The 24,216-nt window shown below is 42.5% G+C and overlaps 3 protein-coding genes across 5 annotated transcripts in view; 1 reads left to right on the forward strand and 2 right to left on the reverse strand.

The window, feature by feature from the left end:
• LOC134204984 (uncharacterized) overlaps window positions 1-22,178 on the forward strand; it is a 69,435-nt gene extending 47,257 nt beyond the window's left edge. For 2 of the 3 annotated variants that reach the window (XR_009978031.1, XM_062679836.1), the window contains one exon: window positions 21,148-22,178. Coding sequence is in view for 1 of the 3 variants with exons in the window: in XM_062679836.1 (XP_062535820.1) it covers window positions 21,148-21,183 (36 nt within the window). In the remaining 2 variants the exon portion in view is untranslated. Of the gene's footprint in view, window positions 1-20,987; window positions 21,071-21,147 lie in introns of those variants that run through there. The other variant, XR_009978034.1, reaches the window with a different exon arrangement.
• Window positions 3,674-5,523, reverse strand: LOC134205691 (uncharacterized). The gene is made up of 2 exons (XM_062681217.1): window positions 5,330-5,523; window positions 3,674-5,267 (listed from the first exon to the last, which is right to left on the reverse strand). The coding sequence occupies exons 1-2, from the start codon at window positions 5,453-5,455 to the stop codon at window positions 3,768-3,770; spliced, it is 1,626 nt and encodes a 541-aa protein (XP_062537201.1). The 5' UTR covers window positions 5,456-5,523; the 3' UTR covers window positions 3,674-3,767.
• On the reverse strand, window positions 15,418-17,384 carry LOC134204985 (uncharacterized). The gene is made up of 2 exons (XM_062679837.1): window positions 17,177-17,384; window positions 15,418-17,029 (listed from the first exon to the last, which is right to left on the reverse strand). Exons 1-2 carry the CDS (start codon window positions 17,324-17,326, stop codon window positions 15,527-15,529), a joined length of 1,653 nt encoding a protein of 550 aa, XP_062535821.1. The 5' UTR covers window positions 17,327-17,384; the 3' UTR covers window positions 15,418-15,526.
• Window positions 22,179-24,216: the final 2,038 nt, after the last annotated feature.

A 24,216-nucleotide genomic window follows, 5' to 3' on the forward strand; every position in this document is an offset into this window, starting at 1 on the left:
CCCGAGCAGCACAAGTCAGTCAGAAATGGTTTAGCAACTTGATTGTGACTTAATCTGGTCACATAAAAATTGCAGTGACCAATGTGTAGCAAGTGTGCTGCTAGGGCAGCTTGTCCATCGTCGCTAATATTTATTCTGTTAACCGATGCACCGTCACTTCCTCCATTCAACAAAGTCTTGAAGATTTGCTTCAGCCACTTCAGTTTTATCTGTCAGCAAATTCCCTTGTTGATCGTTGCACATGACGGGAGATGGCACTGTCTTTCTCCGCACGCCATTGACAGACTCATAAAACCTCCGCATATCGTTCTGCTCCATTTTTTCCTGCGCCTCACTAATAACTTGTTCTTCGTACTCTTTTTTCTTCCTGCGGTGGGTTCGTTTTTCGGCTGCTCTTGCTTCCTTGTACCGATTTCTATTCGATCGGGTACCCGACCCCAACATCCGGCTTCTGGCAACGTTCTTCTCGTTTGTCACTCTCTGACACTCCACATCGAACCAACCCGTCCTGGGTCGCCTCTGTGCAGTGCCTACCACTTCTCGTGCTGTTGTGCTCACCGCTCCATGGATCTACTCCCATAGATCGTTGATGTTGTCGCTAACGTTGATTGCACTTATCCGTTCGTTGAGCTTCTGGCGGTACTCAGCCGATACTCTTTCCGCCGACAATCGCTGTAACGCATCGTTCGCTGTGATCTTTCGTTCGATACAGTTGACAACCGTGATCGAATTTTACTGACTACGAGGTAGTGATCAGAGTCAATGTTCGGACCTCTGAATGTCCGCACATCGATAACATCCGATAAATGGCGCCCATCCATCAGAACATGGTCTATCTGGTTGCAAGTTTCACCATTTGGGTGTTGTAGGGATTGAGACGGGTATTGATAATATAAATATAAACAGAATAAGGGGTAATATAAATATAAACAGAAAACGAGTGCCAGATATGTGAGTGACAGATGAGCGGAGTCAGCTTCAGTTTTGTGATGAATTTCGCGGGAAGAAGTAATGCTTCCGAGCTGCTGCGGATCGAGCAGCAGCTGGAAACGGCTGATTCGGGTGAGGCCGTCTCCTCCGAACACGACAGGTGTCTCCAAGTGTGCTCTTTCGTGCAAAGTAGGTGCTACTGATGGCCATCCCTCTGGCAGCAGCAAAATTTACTAGCCGTAGGCCGTTGTCATTGGTAGCGGAGTGAAGGCTCTCCCTACCGATTATGGGTCGGAAAAAGTCCTAGTCCTAACAATAAGCTAACCTTCTGAAAATGTGCCATCGCCGTCATTTTCACCCAATCAGCAACCGGTACGATAACGACAGTACAGTAAATCGGTACGATTTTTTATGACATCCTATCCTAACTCCTAACTCTACAACAAGGCCAGTAAACGTCAAAATTTATGAAGAACGTCCCTCATAAATTTTGACGTTTACTGGCCTGGTTGTTTTCTAATTTCTATGAAGCAAGAAAGAGACAAAGTAGTCCGTGCAGTGCCCTATTCTGTCAATACGGCGAAGATCTCTTTCTAGGCTACTAAAATTCATTTTAGATCGATTATTCCCACCTTATTGAAGCTATAATATTTTCTGCTTCCCCTTTGAAGGGGAATTTCTTAAGCCATTTGAGGTCTTCATCAATGTCTAGGATATCAAGGCCAAACAAACAACTATGCATCATAAGACACTGTGCTTCAACGCTTTGATAGCGATTTCCAGCCTCGCGCCACCTTAAAAAGATTGACCGAAAGAGATGCACTATCTGGTTGATGCATGTAAATACGGTGAAGAATTCACTAGGACAGTCCATTGATCAAACTGGTAAGCTACAAGTTGGGTCCAACAACCTTGCTGACGTGAGAGAAGAGGTCAATTGACATGGATAATATAGTCTACCCTATATTATACTCATGCGTCAACGGATTCTATTTTTGAAGTCTGTAGTGACCGATCTATTTTTGGTCTCCAGTTAGCCTTGCCAGCAAAGTCGTAGGATTGTTTTCGGATGGAAAACATTCTCGATTCCCTCGGCATGCATTGTACTAGAAGTGACCAATCTAAAGCAATAATGTTGGCTGATCCTATACAAATGCCCAAGACGTTTTTTAACTTGCTATCCAATTCTGCCACGACCGAATCTAAGCCCTACACGCTAATCAGTGTAGTTTATACAGAAAACATCCCATCCTGAAGAGTTCAATTGTCTATCTACCAACTACTTACGTGAAATGATCCAATATTTCATTAGCCGATCACGTTCTCGTCAACATTGACTGACATTGGGAGTTTTTGCAAAAGTCTAGCAAAAGCTCCACATCGGCAGTAAGATATCCATTGGCGAAGGACATTCTGCCTAAGACCTAAATGTTCCAAAATCACAAAGGTCCAACCTCTCACCATCGTGGGCCGCAACCTAGAACAAGCCCTAAAAAGGTTTTAGGATGTCGGTTGATGTATCAAGTAAACTGCTGAAGAAATGACTGTCACTTTGTCCACTCATGAATTGTCGTTTCCTTATTAAGCGCATTAACATTCACTTGAATGGATTGGAATGACATACATAATGGGATATTCCCATGCTTTTAAAACTGCTTCCTAGAAAAACGCCATCCAACCATTCGGGTTCTGACCTCCCTATCGGCTACCAAAGTCAATCATTTACGGATAAATAGTCTAACATTTGGGCCCTCCTTAGCCGTGCGGTAAGACGCGCGGCTACAAAGCAAGACCATGCTGAGGGTGGTTGGGTTCGATTCCCGGTGCCGGTCTAGGCAATTTTCGGATTGGAAATTGTCTCAACTTCCCTAGGCATAAAAGTATCATCGTGCTAGCCTCATGATATACGAATGCAAAAATGGTAACCAGGCTTAGAAACCTCGCAGTTAATAACTGTGGAAGTGCTTAATGAAAACTTAGCTGCGAGGCGGCTCTGTCCCAGTGTGGGGATGTAATGCCAATAAGAAGAAGAAGTCTAACATTTAACAAGGTTCGCTGCTTATGCCACTGGTTGTAAAGAGTACTTCCGTATTTTTTAATCTTTATTAAAGTGATTTTTTATGATTTTATAAGTTCATCACTGTAATAGTACTTCCGTAGCCAATCCGTCATTCTGCAGGAGAGTATCACCGATCTACCAAAAATACGAGTCACGCCATCATGACTATTCACCGTATGTAGAAATCAGAATCAAGACGGGGGTACAGAAAACAAATTTGTTTGGCGGTGAATGCCCCCCGCGTCCCACGCTTTGGCAGTCAGTGGGAGGCAGCCGTTTTTCCAAAAAGTGTAGGACAATTCTTCAAAATGTACACATACACACATACATACATACACACATGCAGACATCACCTCAATTCGTCGAGCTGAGTCGATCGGTATATAACAGCAGCCGTCTTCAAAACTCTGATATCCAAGGATAGTCAAGCGCATCAAGCATGTTTACAAACAGTCACCAAAATTTACGAGCAAAGTTGGATAATCCTAATTTGATCGTACTGATAGAAATGTTACGAAACGCGGTGAAGCAGCGAAGAAATTAAGAAAAGCGACATAAATTTAAAATGAAAACAGATCAGGAGAATAATGGACAATCGCTGAGGATGAACACTTTTTACCATCCAAAATTAAAATTGATAAGTGAATATAATTTAAAAGTAAAACAATTAACATTTAATTTGAGTGCGATTATAAATTGATCTAATTTTTTAATTTCAGTACATATATGATTTTAATTATGCGCTCCTTAGCTCCTATACCTAAACGTTTGTATTGGGTTACAACTTTGACTTTTCGATTTTGACCAACTTATCTCTTAATTCACGTCGAAGAATCTTGCCGCTTCCGGTCTTCGGAATTTCTTGTACGAAATAAACACCTCCACGAAGATGTTTCTGAGGTGATAACTTGGAAGCTACGAGCCTTTGCACCTCCACCGCCGACAACCGTGCACCGTCCTGAAGAACTACGAATGCCGTCGGAAGCTCACCGCTGGCCTCATCCGGGATCCCCACCACCGCTGCATCTTTGATTCCCGGATGACCCAGTAGAACATCCTCCACTTCTGCTGGGGCCACCTGGAATCCTTTGTACTTGATCAGGTCCTTTATTCGATCCACGATGAAGAAATCCCCTTCGTCGTCGAAATACCCCGTATCCCCACTATGCAACCATCCTTCTGCGTCGATCGTTTCTCGAGTTGCTTGTTCGTTCTTGTAATATCCTTTCATAACCAGAGGTCCTTTGATGCATATTTCTCCGATTTGGTAAGGTCCTAACGTTTTTCCATGTTCCGTGTCGACTACCTTCACCCAACTGGTTTTATGAACTCTGCCGACCGTTCCTGGTTTTGAATTTGTTTTTGAAATTACCCCCAGGGATGCTTCACTCATTCCATAACCGACACGGATGCTCTGGATTTGCGGCAATCGACGGACCACTTGCAGTTCTATATCCATACTAAGTGGAGCCGCTCCACATAGAATCGCTTTCAGTGAACTTAAGTCGTACCGCTCGATAGAGGGATGCTTTGCAAGAAATACAACCAAAGGAGGAACCAAATTTGCCATCGTCACTTTATAATCTTGAATACTTCGTAAGAGAAGATCCGGTTCAAAGCGAGGAAGTACCACCATTGAGTATCGGTTACAACAGACGTTGAGCATTAACATGAAACCGTAAACGTGGTAGAACGGTAGCAGTCCCAACAGACGTATCGGAACAGATAAATCATTGTATCGAGGGTCTTCACGCATGTATGCAACGACGGTCATGACGTTGAAATGTGTCAGTTGAACTGCTTTAGGCAAACCAGTGGTACCGGACGAAAGGACCATCACAGCGACATCATTCTTGAGAATTGCTGGATCGGGGCTTATCATCGAATTGTTAGAATTATTCAGAAACTCTTGGAAGTATTTGACTCGAGGTTCAACTTGAACGTCATCCAGCGAAACGATGAACTTAATGGAAGGGTATTCTGGCATTAATGAGTTCAGTGTGCTGTGAGCCTTTGATGATGTGAATATCATTTGAGGGCTGATGAGATTCAGCACATGTTTCAGTTCTGTCGTTGTATAGCTGGGATTCAGGGGTATAATTATGGCTCCCACAAATATGGTGGCAAATGCCGCGATCGAGTACTCCAAACGATTCTCGCTCATAATGCCGATGATAGATCTTCTACCGAGGTCGTACTGCTTCATGCGGTGAGCAACTCTGAGTGCACTATCCAATATTTGTCGGAACGTAATGGTTTTGCCAGAAACTGCATCAATCTGAGACAGCAGATTTCCGTGTGAGTTTTACTACCAATAAAGAAAGCTACTGAAATACTCACAAATGCCACATCGTTCCCATGATTTTTCAGTCGATGAATTATCAAATCTGCCAACGAAGTACGTCCACAGTGAATGTTGGATTTCAGTTGTCCACCGTAGAAAATGTACCGATCGTTGTTGTGCATCTTGCTTGGTTCAATGCTCGGATGGAACTGTGTTGCACAGAGATGACTGTTGGAGTTTGTTCAGCCTGATAGATGATTATGATGACCATAACAGTGGCATTTATTTCAAACGTAATCAGCATTGTAGTCTTATCGTTTGGAAATGGCATCTTCTTCGGTTAGGCGAAAAAAAGTTGTATATTTAGAAATACCCCGCCTTGCTGTTTACGATTGTCATGTTAAGAGACTATCTCGGGAAAAAATATGAAGCTGCAAATATTATCAGCTGTGTTATCTAAACTTTAAATTGGTGTCAACAGATACATATACCATCGTTTATTTTATTTTTTCAGCATCTCGTTTGAAAATAAGTAGCCATTTCAACCCCCCCCCCCCCCCCCCCTCAAAATATGTTTTTGTTAGAATCATAAATATTTTGGAATTCCAATATATTTGACATTTTCTGATCTGTCACACAATTTTTGGATGTTTTTTGTGTGATCTCTTAAGATCTTTTTCTAATATATGACTATTTTGCTTTATTCCGTTGACTGATATCATATACCTGCATAAATTGACCATATAAATATATTAATGGCAAAAACCGTTTTCTACCACTTAAAATATTGTTGGTGTCCCCCACCATAGCCGACAACCAAAGTAATCATCGTGCAGTGAGAGAAAAAAATTTCCCAACAAATGAAGCAACTTACTGAAAAGAAAAACTTTTCACCACCGGAGATTACCTTCCGACGACGTCCTGATAGACATGTAAACGTAAACGGTCTGGCACGGTATTGTGTGATCTTACTCTTGTGTCTACGCGGGAAAATGAAAATGGAGCACTCCTATTGAGATGCTATCGATTGTTTATCTACCGGCACTCATCTTTCCTGGGGCGGGGTGGAAGCAGAGAAAGCTTGCAAAAGTTCAGCTCCAATCGACAAAAGAAGCTAGGGGTTCTGGTGATGCGAAAAGTAGATAAGTGCGGAAAATGATGTATAAATTTGCCCTACGTCTCAACACAGGTATCTTCATCGTGATATATTATGATATGGGCCTTATCAGCATACTTTCACTTATGTTTGCCATGTCTATTTAGAAATTGCTACTGTTTAATACGGAGCGAAATAAATTGAATCAATAGAACTTTGGTCGAGGAGAAAAATTCTTTAAAATGCAAAGTTTTCATTATTGCGAATGAATTTCCCATAACCTAAAATATTTATTTCAAGTCTTTTTCACTTGTTCAATGTAGATTGTCTAAGATTAAGAAACAATAGATTTGAATTCACTTTGCGAAAATTGTCTATCCATCATTGATTTCTTAGGTTCTAATTTGAAAGGTACATGTTAGAAACAAGCTTTCCTTTATTCGTCCTTGCGATCGCAAGAACTTGAAAAGGTTTAAGGGATATACGAAGTACCTATAAAAACAACGAGCTTGACATTAAACCAACGACCTCCGGCGTATGAGACAGAAATGTTTGCCAATAGATCATCTAGTCTATCATAATATAATATATTTTCAGTACTTAAGCTGGTTATGTAAACCGTTGAAATATTCTATTCGCAGCAACAATACGTCTTCTCACTTCACGAGAAACGTCATTGTCACATATGTCACAAGCCGTACAAAGTAAACAAATTCTTCATCAACTACAAGCACAACCTCAGCATCAACACCACTAGTTCTTCCTTTATCTATTACTCGTAGCAATTTACTTTGCCTTGGTAGTAGAGGCTTTGGCTAAGCCTTAAACCTCCACTACTGCCCTGCGATCGTTAAAATGAGATCGATGTAGTCCGCAAAGCCTAATAGCATGTGCAACCGTGTGATGATAGTGCCGCTCATCGGCACGCCCGATATCCTAATCGCACATTCATTTCATTTATTTTGTCTACATCTAAACAGATAACACTGAATCAATAATTTGACGCCGCAATACACGATTTGAGGTCGCATCTCTCCATCCTCGAATACGCCCCACGCTCGCCAAGTCGTTTTGCACCTGGTCTGCCCATCTCGCTCGCTGCACTCCACGCCGTCTCGTACCTGCTGGATCGGAAGCGAACACCATCTTTGCAGGGTTTCTGTCTGGCATTCTTGGAACATGTCCTGCCCTTCCTACCCTTCCGGCTTTAGCTACCTTCTGGATACTGGCTTCGTCGTAGAGCTGGGCGAACTCGTGGTTCACTCTTCGCCGCCACACACCGTCTTCTTGCACACCGCCAAAGATGGTGCTAAGCACTCTCGAATACTCCGAGTGCTTGCAAGTCCTCCTTGAGCATTGTCCATGTTTCATGTACGTAGAGGACTACCGATCTTATTTGCGTCATGTACATGGCACATTTGGTGCGGTGGCGAATCTTTTTTGACTGCAGTTTCTTCTGGAGCCCGTAGTAGGCCCGATTTTCACAGATGATGCGCCTTCATATTTCACGACTAACATTGTTATCAGCCGTTAACAAGGATCCGAGGTAGACCACCTCGAAGGTATTCCCGTCTATCGTAACACTGCTTCCCAGGCGGGCCCTGTCGCGCTCGGTTCCGCCCACAAGCATGTACTTTGTCTTTGACGCATTTTCCACCAGTCCAACTTTTGTTGCTTCACGTTTCAGGCGGGTGTACAGTTCTGCCACCTTTGCAAATGTTCGGCCGACAATGTCCATGTCATCCGCGAAACAAATAAATTGACTGGATCGGTTGAAAGTCGTACTCCGGTTGCTACACCCGGCTCTCCGCATGACACCTTCTAGCACAATGTTGAACAACAGGCACGAAAGTCCATCACCTTGTCTTAGTCCCCAGCGCGATTCGAACGAACTGGAGTGTTCGCCCGAAATCTTCACACAGTTTTGCACACCATCCACCGTTGCTTTGATCAGTCTGGTAAGCTTCCCAGGGAAACTGTTCTCGTCCATAATTTTCCATAGCTCTACGCGGTCTATACTGTCGTATGCCGCCTTGAAATCAACGAACAGATGGTGCGTTGGGACCTGGTATTCACGGCATTTTTGAAGGATTTGCCGTATAGTAAAGATCTGGTCCGTTGTCGAGCGGCCGTCAACAAAGCCGGCTTGATAACTTCCCACGAACTCATCCACTAATGGTGATAAACGACGGAAGATGATCTGGGATATCTCTTTGTAGGCGGCATTAAGGATGGTGATCGCTCGAAAGTTCTCACACTCCAGCTTGTCACCTTTCTTGTAGATGGGACATATGACCCCTTCCTTCCACTGCTCCGGTAGCTGTTCAGTTTCCCAGATTCTGACTATCAGTTTGTTCAGGCAAGTGGCTAGCTTTTCCGGACCCATCTGATGAACTCAGTTCCGATACCATCCTTACCAGCTGCTTTATTGGTCTTTAGCTGTTGGATGGCATCCTTAACTTCCCTCAAGGTGGGGCTGGTTGGCTTCCATCGTCCGCTGAACTGACGTAGTCATCTCCTCCGCTGCCTTTACTTTCACTGCCTGCACTCTCAGCGCCATTCAAATGTTCCTCGTAGTACTGCTTCCACCTTTCGATCGCCACACGTTCGTCCGTCAAGATGCTCCTATCCTTATCCCTGCACATTTCGGCTCGCGGCACGAAGCATTTGCGGAATGCGTTGAGCTTCTGATAGAACTGGGTGTTTCTTGAGAACGGCACAGCTGTTCCATCTCCTCGCACTCCGCTTCTTCCAGGCGGCGTTTCTTCTCCTGGAAAAGGCGGGTCTGCTGTCTCCGCTTCCGTCTATAAGGTTCCACGTTCTGCCAGGTACCTTGTTGCAGCGCGACCGCCCGCGCTGCGTCCTTCTTCTCCAGAATCTGCCTGCACTCTTCGTCGAACCACTCGTTCCGTCGACTTCGTCTCACATACCCAACGTTGTTCTCCGCTGCGTCGTTAATGGCTGCTTCAACTGACGGATCCACCGACGGATAGTTTTGGACGCAGTTTAACCATCACCAGATAGTGGTCAGAGTCGATGTTAGCGCCACGATGTGTCCTGACGTCGATAATGTCGCAGAAGTGCTGTCCATCGATCAGAACGTGGTCGATTTGTGATTCTGTCTGCAGGTGCAGGCTGTCTGTAGGTGCTGCGAATGGCCATATTCTTGGAGGCGGCGAAATCAATTTTTCGTAGGCCGTTTTCGTTCGTCAGCCGGTGAGCGCTGAACTTTCCAATAGTCGGTCTAAACTCCTCCTCTTGGCCAACCTGAGCGTTCAAATCTCCTACGACGATTTTGACGTCGTGACTTGGGCAGCTGTCATACTCACGTTCCAGCTGCGCGTAGAATGGGTCCTTATCATCATCAGTGCTTCCGGAGTGTGGGCTATGGACGTTGATTAAGCTGAAGCTGAAGAACCGGCCTTTGATCCTCAACCTGCACATTCTCTCGTTGATCGACCACCACGCATAACATAGTTAAGTTTTTATATGTTGAACGATATCTATACATAAGTTATTTAATAGGATAAAGATAAATGCATTTTATCAGATGAATGTAAATGGTTCCTCACGAACTTTACGAAAAAACGTGAGGTCCAACTATTTTAAGATCTCAAATCGGTTTCAACATATACTCGGCCAATCCTTTAGATTGCTTTTATGGGCATTTGTCTGGATCCCGTGTCAAAAGCAGGCATTGCAAACTATCCTATCATTCGATCTTTTGAGCAAAGATACTGATGAAATGATGGGATATCGATCTTAGTTATCTATCCGCTCAGTAAACAAAGTGCAATGTTCGTCATGGAGAAACATTTTTTCACAGCTTTTGTTGTAGCAACACCTTCGCAACGCGAACAATCCCCGAACTGCGTTGGCTATCCGGATCATCATCAAACGCTCAAATGATAATATCTTTCCAGAGTGCTCTTTGATTAGAGATAATATCTTTGCAGAAGCAAAGATAATATCCTGTGCTCAGATGATATTGCAATGCCTGGTCAAAAGTAGCCCGATCTCTGCAAGATTTATTAATGGGAAGTTGAAACTACAACTGCTTGAAACTCACAAAGTTGCCGATAGTTGCAGCTGTAATGCAAATGATTTCATGGGGTACACCGAAAACAACGATTCTGTTGCTCCAAATTACTTCATGTTTAAATTTTTTTTATCGATTAATATTTCAACGAATATTTTTTGGGGCCCTCCTGCGCGGCTACAAAGCAAGACCATGCTGAGGGTGGCTGGGTTTGATTCGCGGTGCCGGTCTAGCCAATTTTCGTATTGGAAATTGTCTCGACTTGCCTGGGCATAAAAGTATCATCGTGTTAGCCTCATGATATACGAATGCAAAAAAGGTAACATGGCTTAGAAACCTCGCAGTTATTAACTGTGGAAGTGCTTATGGACCTTGTCATTTGAGGGAAATTTCTGATTGATTTATGCCTAACCCTTCATTGGAGTTTTTAGGCATATCGTAATAGATGTGACTTTTCTCTATGCTTCCAATAATCGTTCACATTGCAGGGACTATGTACAAATACTTTTATGTGCAGAATATGCTAGAATACGAAATTACAAAACTTATTTATTTATTTTTTTTATTCCTTTATTTATTTATTCAGGCACTCTGTGTTACTTAACCGCTACTGTGCTGATATCTACTGTGGTATTCTGCTGTGCAGAATCCACACAGAATCTATTTTTAGATTTCCATTACCATTAGGGTCTGTTCACAAATTACGTAACGCTTTTGGGGGAGGGGGAGGTCCAGCTTGCGTTATACTTTGTTACACTAAAAGGTGGGAGAAGGGGTGGGTACTAGCAAATGTTACGCATAACGCGAATAAAAGTTTATCTTAGAGGGTTTTTTTAATCACTGATTGAAGTAATTGCTAATATGTCTTAATCACGACGATGAATACGTACCAACCTTTCCTCTTTACTACCATACTACGCATAATTGTCCCATGCTAGTCTTTGTAGTTTTTTTTTACTTTTTATCAGTGCAGGCTATTTTGATTTTTTTTTGGGAATCCTAAAATACAGCAAGTTTTGTTCGAATAATTGTTGCTAAATTTCGAGGCAGTTTCATTCTAAGCAATTTTGCATCTCAGTCAAAACCACATAAACAGTCCCATTTAAAAATGATTTGTCTATCGTTATCGTTTTAGTCAATGCCGAAATCAAGCGGGACCGTTATGCGTAAAAGAACAAAGCGAATATCGTATTTCTCGACAGAACAGTCCCGCTCAACTAAAATTTGAATGATCATGGTCGCAATTCTATTTAAGTTTTTACTAGTTGCATTCTTGATATCCTTGGTTTTAATCATGTGCCGTTTCTATTCTAACAGTTTTCAATAAATACCAAAACCCACATGCTTCAGAGGAAAAAAATGGATTTAAAAATTTCTCAGTTACGCGTTATAAGGGGGAGGGAGGGGGTGTGGAAAATGTTACTTTCTGTTACAAGGGGGAGGGAGGGGGTCAAAAACTCGGATTTTTGCGTTACGTAATTTGTGAACAGACCCTTATTGTTGTCGTTGCCAGTTCAGTTCATCTCATCGTCAGTCCGTTGTGTCCACGGAAGAAAAAAAGTACCCAAAATTGAGTACTTTTAAACTTACTTTTGAGTTATTTTTTCTCTTCGCTTTCATCCACTCTGTCTTTTGTTGTCAAAAACAAAAGAGCCAAACAATCCAACGACGCCAGTTCAATACGGGAAGCCAATGTTGAGTTTTATTACCTGAGGTCGAAATTGAGTGAATTAAACTTAAATTTGGGTCAATAAATTTTCCGTTGGGTACTTTTTTAACATGGGAGTAATGGCAAACTACTTCGACCCTACTTACTCAATTTTGGCTTCCCGTACGGATGTTCGAGGTTGGGTGAATTAAACTCACTATTGGGTAGTTTATTTCTTCCGTGCCGTTTGTCCATGTCGTGCATCCAATGATCGTTGCATTGTTCGGTTGCCATTTTATCCGGGTACGTTGGAGGAATGCCTCCGAGAAGAACAAGTTGTCAGTCGTCATCAGGCAGCCACGACGATAAGGCGCGTCTCCCAATACGCTACCGCATGGGCTGCGCATCCGGCGACTGACGAGGGTTTGGTGGAGGGGCTGGGAATCGAACCCATGAACATTCGCTTATAAGGCGAACGTGTAGCCAACTACGCTACGGGACCCCCCTTTACAAAACTTAATTGTTGTCTATGAGTTTACGAAGTGTGTAATTGGCGTAAATAAAGGAGGGGGCAGACAATTTTCAGAAATACACTCATATCGAATTCCATTTTTTAAACCATGCAAAATGGAATCGTCAATCTTTTGATTACACATTTACCTACATTTAGTTATATGGAGAACACAAATTGACACATACAGAGTTTTGAAGCAATCACAGCATCACTGGAAATCAGTTGTATTTTTCGCGAATTTCGTAATGTTAGTACCAGGACGAATGAGCGATAAACTTATTTATTTATTTATCATCAGACTAAGGCCGGAGTGGCCTGTGCTGCACATAAAAGACTTCTCCATTCAGCTCGGTTTAAGGCTGCACTTCGCCAACCACGCAGTCTGCGGAGGGTCCGCAAGTCGTCCTCCACCTGATCGATCCACCTTGCCCGCTGTGCACCTCGCCTTCTTGTTCCCGTCGGATCGTTGTCGAGAACCATTTTCACCGGATTACTGTCCGACATTCTGGCTACGTGCCCGGCCCACCGCAGTCTTCCGATTTTTGCGGTGTGAACGATGGATGGTTCTCCCAACAGCTGATGCAACTCGTGGTTCATTCGCCTCCTCCACGTACCGTCCGCCATCTGCACCCCACCATAGATGGTACGCAGCACCTTCCTTTCGAAAACTCCCAGTGCGCGTTGGTCCTCCACGAGCATCGTCCAGGTCTCGTGTCCGTAGAGAACTACCGGTCTTATAAGCGTTTTGTAGATAGTCAGTTTGGTACGGCGGCGAACTCTATTCGATCGGAGCGTCTTGCGGAGTCCAAAGTACGTACGATTTCCAGCCACTATGCGTCTCCGAATTTCTCTGCTGGTATCGTTATCGGCGGTCACCAGTGAGCCCAAGTACACGAATTCTTCAACCACCTCGATTTCGTCACCACCGATAGAAACTCGTGGTGGGTGGCTCACATTGACCTCTCTTGAGCCTCTTCCTATCATGTACTTCGTCTTCGACGTGTTGATGACTAGTCCAATCCGTTTAGCTTCGCTTTTCAGTCTGATGTAGGCTTCCTCCATCCTCTCAAAGTTACGTGCCATGATATCAATGTCGTCGGCGAAGCCAAATAACTGGACGGACTTCGTGAAGATCGTACCACTCGTGTCAATCCCTGCCCTTCGTATTACTCCCTCCAAAGCGATGTTGAATAGCAGACACGAAAAACCATCACCTTGCCGTAACCCTCTACGGGTTTCGAAGGGACTCGAGAATGCCCCTGAAACTCGAACTACGCACATCACCCGATCCATCGTCGCCTTGATCAACCGTATCAGTTTATCCGGAAATCCGTTTTCGTGCATTAGCTGCCATAGCTGGTCCCGATCGATTGTATCATATGCGGCTTTGAAGTCGATAAATAGATGATGTGTGGGCACGTTGTATTCGCGGCATTTCTGCAATACCTGACGTATGGCGAACACCTGGTCTGTGGTAGAGCGTTTACCCATAAATCCCGCCTGGTACTGCCCCACGAACTCTCTTGCAATTGGTGTTAGTCGACGGCATAAAATTTGAGAGAGTACCTTGTAGGCGGCGTTCAGCAATGTGATTGCGCGGTAGTTGCTACAATCCAGCTTATCGCCCTTTTTGTAGATGGGATACACGACACCTTCCATCCACTCCTGCGGCAGAACCTCATCCTCCCAAACCTTGGTAATCACCCAGTGCAGCGCTGTAGCCAGTGCTTCACCACCGTGATAAACTTAGTCAAACAATTAGAATCCATGCACGCAGTGCCTCACATCGACTAAGAAAATTTTATCCCACCAGCCATGCACCAGACATGGACAGCAGAACAATCACGCGGTCTGGCGAAATATTGTGTTCTGCATTGCGCGGCCGGTAATAAGAGTAGCCATTGAACAAGTAAGTGCAGTGCGTGTTTTCTCTTGTTTCAAACAGCAGAACGATCTCGCGATCTGCCGAAATATTGTGCTCTGCAATGTGCGGCCCGTAATAAAATTAATCAGTTCAGTGCGAAGTTCAGTGTGAATCCAGATAAATTATCCTTTGTAACTAAAACGATATCCTATCCCAAGACAATCGTGGAGATGCAGAGGTATACTCGGTCTCTAGTAGCAACGAGACTAACAATCCTTCCATTCCTATATGACCGTAAGGACGTGGCCGGCGCCGTTATTGACTTTAAATATTTGAGCTCCCGAAACGTGTACATTGAGCATGGGTAGCTAATCCCAAGTCCTATTCATTGTGTTCTCTGTACAATTCCGCAGGTTCAGTCAATCACGGAGTAGAAACTACAGAATTGTGCGGTCATAATGCGCATGCTCTTGTTTTTAGTTCATCTTGTTTTTCTTGTTTTTTTCTAGTTCCTCTTGTTCTTCTTGTTCCTCTTGTTCCTCTTGTTCTTCTTGTTCTTCTTGTTCTTCTTATTCTTCTTGTTCTACTTGTTCTACTTGTTCTTCTTGTTCTTCTTTTTCTTCTTATCATTCTTGATCTTCGTTTTTGTTCTTGTTCTCCGTTTTGTTATTCTTGTTTTTCTTGTCCTTTTTTGTTCTTCTTCTAATTGTTCTTATTGTTCTTCTTGTTCCTCTAGTTTCTTTTGTTCTTTTTGTTCTTCTTGTCCTTCTTGTTCGTCAGGTTCTCCTTGTTCATCAAGTTCTTCTTGATGTTCTTATTCTTCTTGACGTTTTGGGTTGAACACAGCAAAATTATACTTGAGTGAGTTGAATTACAGCTCCTTAAACACGAGAAAAAGCTAGACAAATTTATTTTTGAGATTGCAAATTCAGTACCCAGACCTTATCACAACAAATTTTTTTCTTCTAAAAAAACACAAATAATAATTTCAAAACAATTTATTATTCCTACTTTTTCTACCTTTATCTAACAAAAACACCCATTATATTGCTTATCAACCCCCCTAAATAAGCCATAAAAGATAAGAACATCTTACAATTTTGACTTCGTTATCAACGCGCGCAATTCACGTCGCAAAATTTTACCACTAGCCGTTTTCGGTATCTCCGCAATCATTTGCACACCCCCGTGAAGCTGTTTTTCTTTCGACAAATGACTTGCTACCCAACTGATAACTTCAGTCTCGGTCAACTCCACCCCCGGCTGGGCCACCACGAATGCCATCGGTACCTCCCCGCTTACCTCGTCCGGTAGACCGATTACCGCAGCATCCTTGATTTTCGAATTGGTAAGCAGCACCGCTTCGACCTCCGCCGGTGGTACCTGGAAACCTCGGTATTTGATCAGATCTTTGATACGATCAACGATGTAGAAATCTTCTTCCTCGTCGAAATAGCCCGTGTCCCCTGTATGTAGCCATCCGTCCTTATCGATTATGGAACGCGTTTCATCGTCATTCTTGAGATATCCCTTCATGATCATTGGTCCCTTGGCGCAGATTTCTCCAACCTGATTTGGACCCAAGGTCTTGCCCGTATCTGGATCCACGATCTTAACCCAGAACATTCGGTTCACCTTACCGACACTACCGGATTTTCCGAAGTTTCTGGTAAGAACTCCCAGTGACGTTTCACTCATGCCATACCCAACGCGGATCAGCATCAAGCTTGGTAATCTCTTGTGAACCATTTCTTCTACCTCCTTGCTCAAAGGTGCCGCTCCGCAGGCAACAGCCACCAACGAACTGATATCGTACTTGTCCACAAGAGGATGCTTCGCAAGGAAGACTAAAAGTGGTGGAACTAAGGCAGCAGTGGCAATTTTGTATTTTTCAATCGTTGATAGAAATAGTTTGGGTTCGAATTTTGGCAGTGATACGATCGGGCGTTTATTGCAGCATGCGCTTAGTAGAATCATATAGCCATAGATGTGAAAATATGGTAGCAGTGTAAGTCCTAATAATGTCGTAGGAAGAGAGAAACTCTTGGCATCATCACGAATGTAAGCTAGTACGGCCATGAGATTGTAGTGGGTTAATTGAACTGCTTTTGGAAGGCCTGTGGTTCCGGAAGACATTACCATTAGAGCAACCTGCTCTTTCAAGTTTACTGGCTGCGGCCTGAAAGATCGTGCACTTTTCAGCTTATTTCTATCAAACAGTTCACCGAACAAAGATACGCGTTTATGTGGCCGTTCCTTCGAACCGAGCAATGTGATCATCCGAATCGAAGGGATATTGTCCGCTATTGAAAGTAATGTTTTTATAGCGATGGGAGAGACGAAAACGGCGCGTGGTTGAGTCAACTGAAGAACATGTTTCAGCTCAGTCGACGTATACGAGGGGTTCAGCAAGATCGGTATTGCATTCATATAGGTTGCAGCGAAAGCTATAAGCGCCAATTCTAGTCTGTTCTCACAAATGATAGCAATCAACATATTTTTCTTTATTCCGATCCTATGGAAGCGGTTCGCCAGTCGAACCGACTGCTCCAACAAATCTCCATAGGTGATAGATTCGTCAGTGAGGCCATCAATCTGCAAAACAAGGAATATATTTTATCGTGAATATGGTATTGTCAATATACTCAATATTCATGCTTTAAGTATAATGCAATTAAGAATTTAAGGAATGAGCAAGCAAAATCTATTTTATCAGTATTAATCTCGTAATAATCCACTCACAAACGCAACATCATCGCCATTCTCGCGCAACCGCTTGATGATAAGTTCTCCCAACGAGCTACACCCAGCTTCGACACTTTCACTCGTCGATCCACCGTAGAAAACATATTGCTCTTCCTTCTTAATATCAGCCATCTCTTGCTTCTGCATCTGGCGGTGTACTGCTACTCCCGAGCCACTCGCTTCAACACTAAATTGAACTGATTACCTGGTTTTGTGTTTTCAAATTATGTGTATCACTGATAAACATTGTTATCTCACCATTACATGCGTGTGGTTAATATGAATGAATAAAATAAGTTCGAAGTACATGCGCTCTGCACTGCACAGCCAAAGCAGCAAAACAAACCCTCTCGCATCTTATACCTACTTCAATGATTTTGGCCTGTGCGTGTGTATGAGGAGAGGCTTAAAACAGAGAATATAAATAATGTAATTTACTGGTAGTGCAGTTGAACCCTGAGACGAGACCTGCAAAGAGGAAAAAATGTAACTTCAGCTGCTGCCAGTCAACTGCTGTCACGAACTGTCAGGTGCAACCAGCAGCTTTTTGAGTGAAAGTATTGGTATCCCAAATAAAATATTCCACATCATTTTTGTTTTACCAAGACTTTTTTACTTTAACGAGTATTCCAAACCTTCCGTTTAGCTTGTTAATAATCCATATATATAAAACTCAATGTTTGTATGTTTGTATGTATGTTTGTATGTATGTGCCAGCATAACTTCTGAACCCATTGACCGATTTCAACCAAATTTGGAACACACATTCTTTATCTTAAGGAGACGACGATAGGGGGGTTGAGGATGCGCCTTGGAAAAGGGGGAGGATATGGGGGGAGGGGTATTGCTTAGTTATCGATCAACTCAGTGTACCTTCTAAACCCCTTGGCCGATTTCAACCAAATTTGGAACGCACATTCTTAATCTTTAGGAGATGACGATAGGAGGCTTATGGATGCCTTTTTTTGGAAAGGAGGAGGGTATGGGGGGGAGGGTTATGCTTAGTTATTGATCAACGCAGTGTACCTTTTGAACCCCTTGGCCGATTTCAACCAAATTTGGAATACACATTCTTTAGCTTAAGAAGACGATGATAGGGGGGTTAGGGATGCTCTTTGGAGAAGGGGGAGGGTGTGGGAGGGAGGGGTATTGCTTAGTTATCGATCAACTCAGTTTAACTTCTTAACCGCTTGGCAGATTTCATTCAAATTTGGAACAAAAATTCTTTATTATAAGGAGACGACGATAGGAGGCTTAGGGATGTCTTTTTTGGAAAGGAGGAGGGTATGGGGGGAGGGTTATGCTTAGTTATTGATCAACTCAGTGTACCTTTTGAACCCCTTGGCCGATTTCAACCTAATTTGGAACACACATTCTTTATCTTAAGGAGACAATGATAGGGGGTTAGGGATGCTTTTTGGAAAAAGGGGGAGAGTGTGGGGTGGGGGGAGGTGTATTGCTTAGTTATCGATCAACTCAGTATACCTCCTGAACCCCTTGGCCGATTTCAACCAAATTTGGAACACACATTCTTTATCTTTAGGAGACGACTATAGAGTAGTTAAGCATACTCTTTGTACAAGGGGGAGGGTGGTGGGGTAGGGGTATTGCATAGTTATTGATCAATTCAGTGTAGCTTTTGAACCCCTTGGCCGTTTTCAACCAAGTTTGGAACACACATTCTTGATATTCAGGAGACGACGATAGTTAGGTTAGGGATGCTCTCTGAAAAAGGGAGGGTATGGGGGGAGCAGTATTATTCAGCAATCGATCAACTCAATGTAAGTCTTGAACCCAATGATTAATTTGAACCGTATCAAATATTGTCTGTCCTAAGGAAACAATTTTAGTGAATGTGGGTAGGTCATTTGAAAAGGGGGTGGGTGTGAGAGAGGGGTATTGTTTAGTTATCGATCAATTCAGCATAACTTTTGAACCAATTTATCGATGTCCACCAAATTTGGAACCCGTATTCTCTGTTTAAGGAAGACTATATCAGACTGGGTAGGAGTGTCATAGCTGAATGAGAGAGAGGATATTTATTAAACGAACAGTTTAGGCTGTGAACCATTCCACCGATTCGTTTAACTTTTAGTTAAAATTTGACACTTCGATGGTTATTTTCCCATCGTGGTTAAAATTTTACTCCGAAGCCGACCCATTTGAGTTTTGACAGATTGGTAGTTATTCGGAACGAAATGAATTTGGCGCCAATTTTCTCGCGAACAAAGTTTAACTATAGAATCGTCAAATCTAACCATGCTCTGGAGCAGGGTTATTTTTAACCACGGCGAAATAACCATCGAATCGGTGGAATGGTTCACAGCCTTAGTATACCTTTTTATCGCATGGGTCAATTCAAACCAAATTTGTAAACACGTATTCTCTACCCAAAGGAAACTATTAAAGAGAGGCTGGGAGGGACTTTGGACTTTGTTTAGAAACGTGTAATTTAAAAATCCCTCTTATTTAGTTCATTCGAGTTTTTTTGACATTGTACAATGCTCCAAAAACAAATTTCCCGAATTCCTCCAAAATAGCCAATCCTTGACAATAACATTTTCCCAGTGATAACAATTCCCCAAAAATGACGAAAATGATGTTTTCCAAAAGTGATTCTTACCGATACACATATCCCAGAATATGACAGTTCCCTGAAAATGACATATCCCTGAATGAAGCAGTCCATTAACATAACACTATTTAAGGCCTAAGGTCGTTCGACATGAATTATGGACAGTATCAGAAAAATCTTTCATAGAAAGCATGCATTTGCTGGGTATAAAGCAATGATAATTGTTACTCTTCATCGCAATCATGGTTTGCCCATTGAAAAGCAATGATTAATGTTTTTCGTTCTGGATGGTGGATGTGATTGCTTCTGCATTTGCCCGGAATAATGCAATGGTGGGTGTGATCCCTTCTTTAAAAATAAAAATAATGAATGAATAAAGTATCGGTGGATGTTATTCCTTCTTTAGCAATTGACGTTTGCCCGGAATAAGGCTATTCAAAACAACGATCCCTTCTTCAAGATCAGTCAATGTTTCCAAAAGCCTTATTTTCATCAATCTTTCATCAAATCTTGAAGTATCAATAAGTTAACACAATTACCCTGTTGACCAATTGGTTTTATCTTTTTCTGATTGTGAAAAAAAAACTGAAAACCAAACTGGCAATTCCGAGCAAGGCCGGGTACATAAAGCTAGTCAGTAATAAAGCTGTGTTTTGTTCCCGGTATAAAAATCCTTATGAAAATGAATTAACTATTTCGTGAATTGGATACACTTTTATTGTGCTCAGAAGGGTCCACCTGGGGCTTAGGTGAAACAGTCAAGTAAACAGTTGAAACTCGATGGTCAACTGTGATGAAAAGAAGAACAAGTGTCAAAACAAGAGAAAAGAAGCAGCGTCTTTGCAGGTCTCGTCTCAGGTTGAACCTAGTTGAACCAGTAGCTAGCGCGAATGAAGTAACCGATTGGTTTTATGGCGGTTTTAAAGATTTAGAATTACTCTATAAGGTTGTTATGAAACTCTTACAACATGTTATGAAACTCTTAAGACAAAGTACATACACAGAGAAAAATAAAATTGGGATTCCAACATTTTTCTACTTTTATTGCAACAATATGCGAAATTTGGTATTTTTAAGAGTCAAAACTTTCAAATCAAATGCAAAATTGATTGACCTGAAAGTTTTTTTTCAGTTTGATGTTCTGGTTTTCACAGACAAAATTCTCAGGACAAAATTAATAAAATAGTCAAACGAAGTTTAAAGTTTTACATTTTCGGCAGCACTGCCAGGAATAAATAATGTCCCTGGCAGCCCACAAGTATCCGTCAGTGACAATTGTGAAAAATAAGATTCATCGCGAGAAATCACTATCTATTGTAAATAATTTGAAATTTATTAATAATTTATTGGTTTATTATTAATAAAAACTGTCAACTATTTTTTATGTCAACAGGTCCTGATGGACGATCGGATGGTTGATATAATATAATCCTTGGAAAAAGCTCATTCCTCTCGGTCACAAGCAAGCCAATTTGTCTATGCCGGATCACCGACAGCAGCTGGCGGGTAGATTGGACGACGGTCATCTGATAATTTTCAACATGGACGACGGCGACTAACAGGAGAAGATACCCATCTATAAATCACGAGTCAAAGCGATGTCGTTTGTTAGAGATTTTATGGCTACTACTTCTGTTGCTGGTGATGTCAGATTTCAGATGTCAGATCGGAAAAGATTTCAAGGAAATTTGCACAACAAACTTCGGGCGCAGACGGATCAGAGGACAATAAAGGTTAGGCGTAAGAAGTTGAAGAGGATTTGGACGATCGGTGAATACGAATGACTCTTTTCGAAAAGCAGTCGAGTGAATATCCGCTTCGAATCCGAACTCGGCTGATTGGTTTGATCGGGACTGATCCAAGAGCTTACTAACGAAGACGACTATCACCGCTATTCAAGCTCAATCTGGAATCGCAGCACCCGAGACCCCGGTTGGAGCTCAACCGATGCGATTAGCGCCGAATATGGATCAGCTGCATTTTTGTCCGCTGCGAATGCTGTCTTTGGGGCAAATGCCAGCGTTAAAGCCTCGTCATCACCAACAATTATTGACCTGGACTAGGAGGCTGCTCATCAGGAGAAGATATTTATTACCAATAATAATAATAATTAATTTATAAATAATAAACGTGATAATTTAGTTTGGCGTACTTCACTTGTTTTGAATATCAATGCATTTTACACACTTTCAATTTTGAAAGAAAAATGTTATTTTGAGAAGTTTGATACACATTTAGTGTTGAGAGGAAAATGTTATTTTGAAAGTTTAAATACACATTTAGTTTTGAGAGGTAATTGTTATTTTGAAAAGTTGGCTCTTGTAAAAGTTCATTCTGAAGTGACACTTTTAGAATTGTAAATTCAACAATGTTATACTTTCTACTGAAAATCACTAACTGATTTTCTTAATTTTACCAACGTTTCTTTCAATTTCACCAACGATTTTTTTTGTGTGTAGTTTCTCTGTTTATACACTAAACAGCCTAAATAGTAACGAAGCACTCAAATAAACGTTGTCGCCTTGCAGCTCTAGAAGCACAAGAATTATTCTAACAAACGTGGTGACAGCAACTCTTATGTGACCCGATGTGGTCGCTCATTAGACACAGAAACATAGTCGAATGCAGAGACCTGGACGAGATTACGTTGGAAGATGAAATGCGGGATGCACTGGCCTCTCAATATATGCTGGGTGGGGTGCAGATGAGATGACGATCCGGCTGAGGAAAGCGTACGGTGGTTCACAAGTAGCTGTCAACAAAGTGGTGAAGGTGAGCAAGGCGATAGTCGGACGGTCGGTGAGTCCGTTGGGACTCACCCCACGGATCACCAAAGAGATGGAACAATACTTCAAATTCATGGCGTTTGGCAACCAGGCGCAAAACTGTCTATGTAGAAAATGTGGTGAAGTAAGACACGTTGCTAGGGACTGTAGCAAGCAACCGAGATGCCTGCCTTGCAACCTTTTAAAAAAAGCGTTCCCGAATTCGTGAACCAGCAAAAATACACCGTGATTTAATTCATGGATTCGGGAACACCAGTAACGTTTTCCAGAACATTCCAGAAAATGTGAATGTATTCCCGAATCCGTGACTGTTGTTCCAGAAAAAATACACCTCGAACTCGTTAGTTTATGAATTCATGATCGCTTTTATTTGCGTGCGCTATTCAAGAAGTCGCAAGCGAGAGTTTTGCAATCGCCAAAATTAACGGGATCTTCGTGTGTAGCTGCAACGTACTCAAAAGGGTGACTTTGGAGCAGTATAACCGGGTGCTGGATGCACTCACGAAGAAGCTGATCGGCCAAAAACGGGTAATCATCGGAGGCGACTTCAACACTTGGGCAGTGGAATGGGGAAGCTGACTGACCAACGCCAGAGGTTACAGTTTGCTGGAGGCGCTGGCAAATCTGGAAGTCAAATTGGAAACGAAGGTACCTTCAGTACGATTTCAGAGGGCAAGGTTTAAAATGATCAGAGAGGAGCGTGAGCGGCTTTCAAACGGATTAAAATCAGCAAGTCCAACTGCTTCAAGGAGTTGTGCCGAGAAGCTGACGCTGATACGTCGGACAACGCTTATCACTGGAAAATCCACAAACTATTGTTGCTGGCTAAACCAGGGAAACCGCCGGGGAATCAAGCATCGTATAGGCCCATATGCTTTCCTCCTAACGCTGGGTAGATTTATTTATTTATTTATTTATTTCATAACAATTGTCATCTGGCATCTGTTGTCTCAATGACTATAAAGGTAAAAGGGGAAAAACTGTCGTTATCTAATCATTATATAAACATACACATAACACATCAATCATAATACACACGAAATACATCACTATAATAAAACTGAACTAAGAAATCTATGGTTGTAGTGTCAATTTGTGTCACTAAAGTATGCTGTAAAAACTCGCTGTAGAGTAGCTGGCGATAGATTAAAATCAAAGAGATGGAACACTTCGTTGAAACTGGACGACATATATCGAACTGGATCATGCTGACCGTAACGACTGTTTCGAGTACCAAGCTGAATGAAATCCCTCCTCCTCAGCGGACGCATAGGAGCGTAAAAATTCATCCTGGAGACGGAGAGTCAAAAGCACCATTCAGGATTTTCGCTACGAACATGGCCTGTGCCACATGGCGTCGAACATCTAAGGTATCCAGTCCAAGCAACCGACAGCGGTTTTCATACGGAGTGAAATGTTGGCCATCACGCCAAGGGAGATTGCGCAATGCAAAGCGCATGAACTTTTTTGCACAGATTCGATCCTCGAAATCCAAGTGGTTTGGTAAGGGCACCAGACAGTGACAGCAAATTCCAAAATTGATCGTACAAGCGCACAATATAGTGATCGCAGGCAATAAGGGTCACGGAATCCTTTGGTGATTTTTATTATAAAGCCAAGTTGTCGGTTTGCCTTAGAAATCACGTTATCGTAGTGGAAACGGAAGGTTAGTGCGT

This window comes from Armigeres subalbatus, chromosome 1 (genome assembly GCF_024139115.2).
Source record: "Armigeres subalbatus isolate Guangzhou_Male chromosome 1, GZ_Asu_2, whole genome shotgun sequence".
In the NCBI taxonomy this organism is placed as follows: Eukaryota; Metazoa; Arthropoda; class Insecta; order Diptera; family Culicidae; genus Armigeres; species Armigeres subalbatus.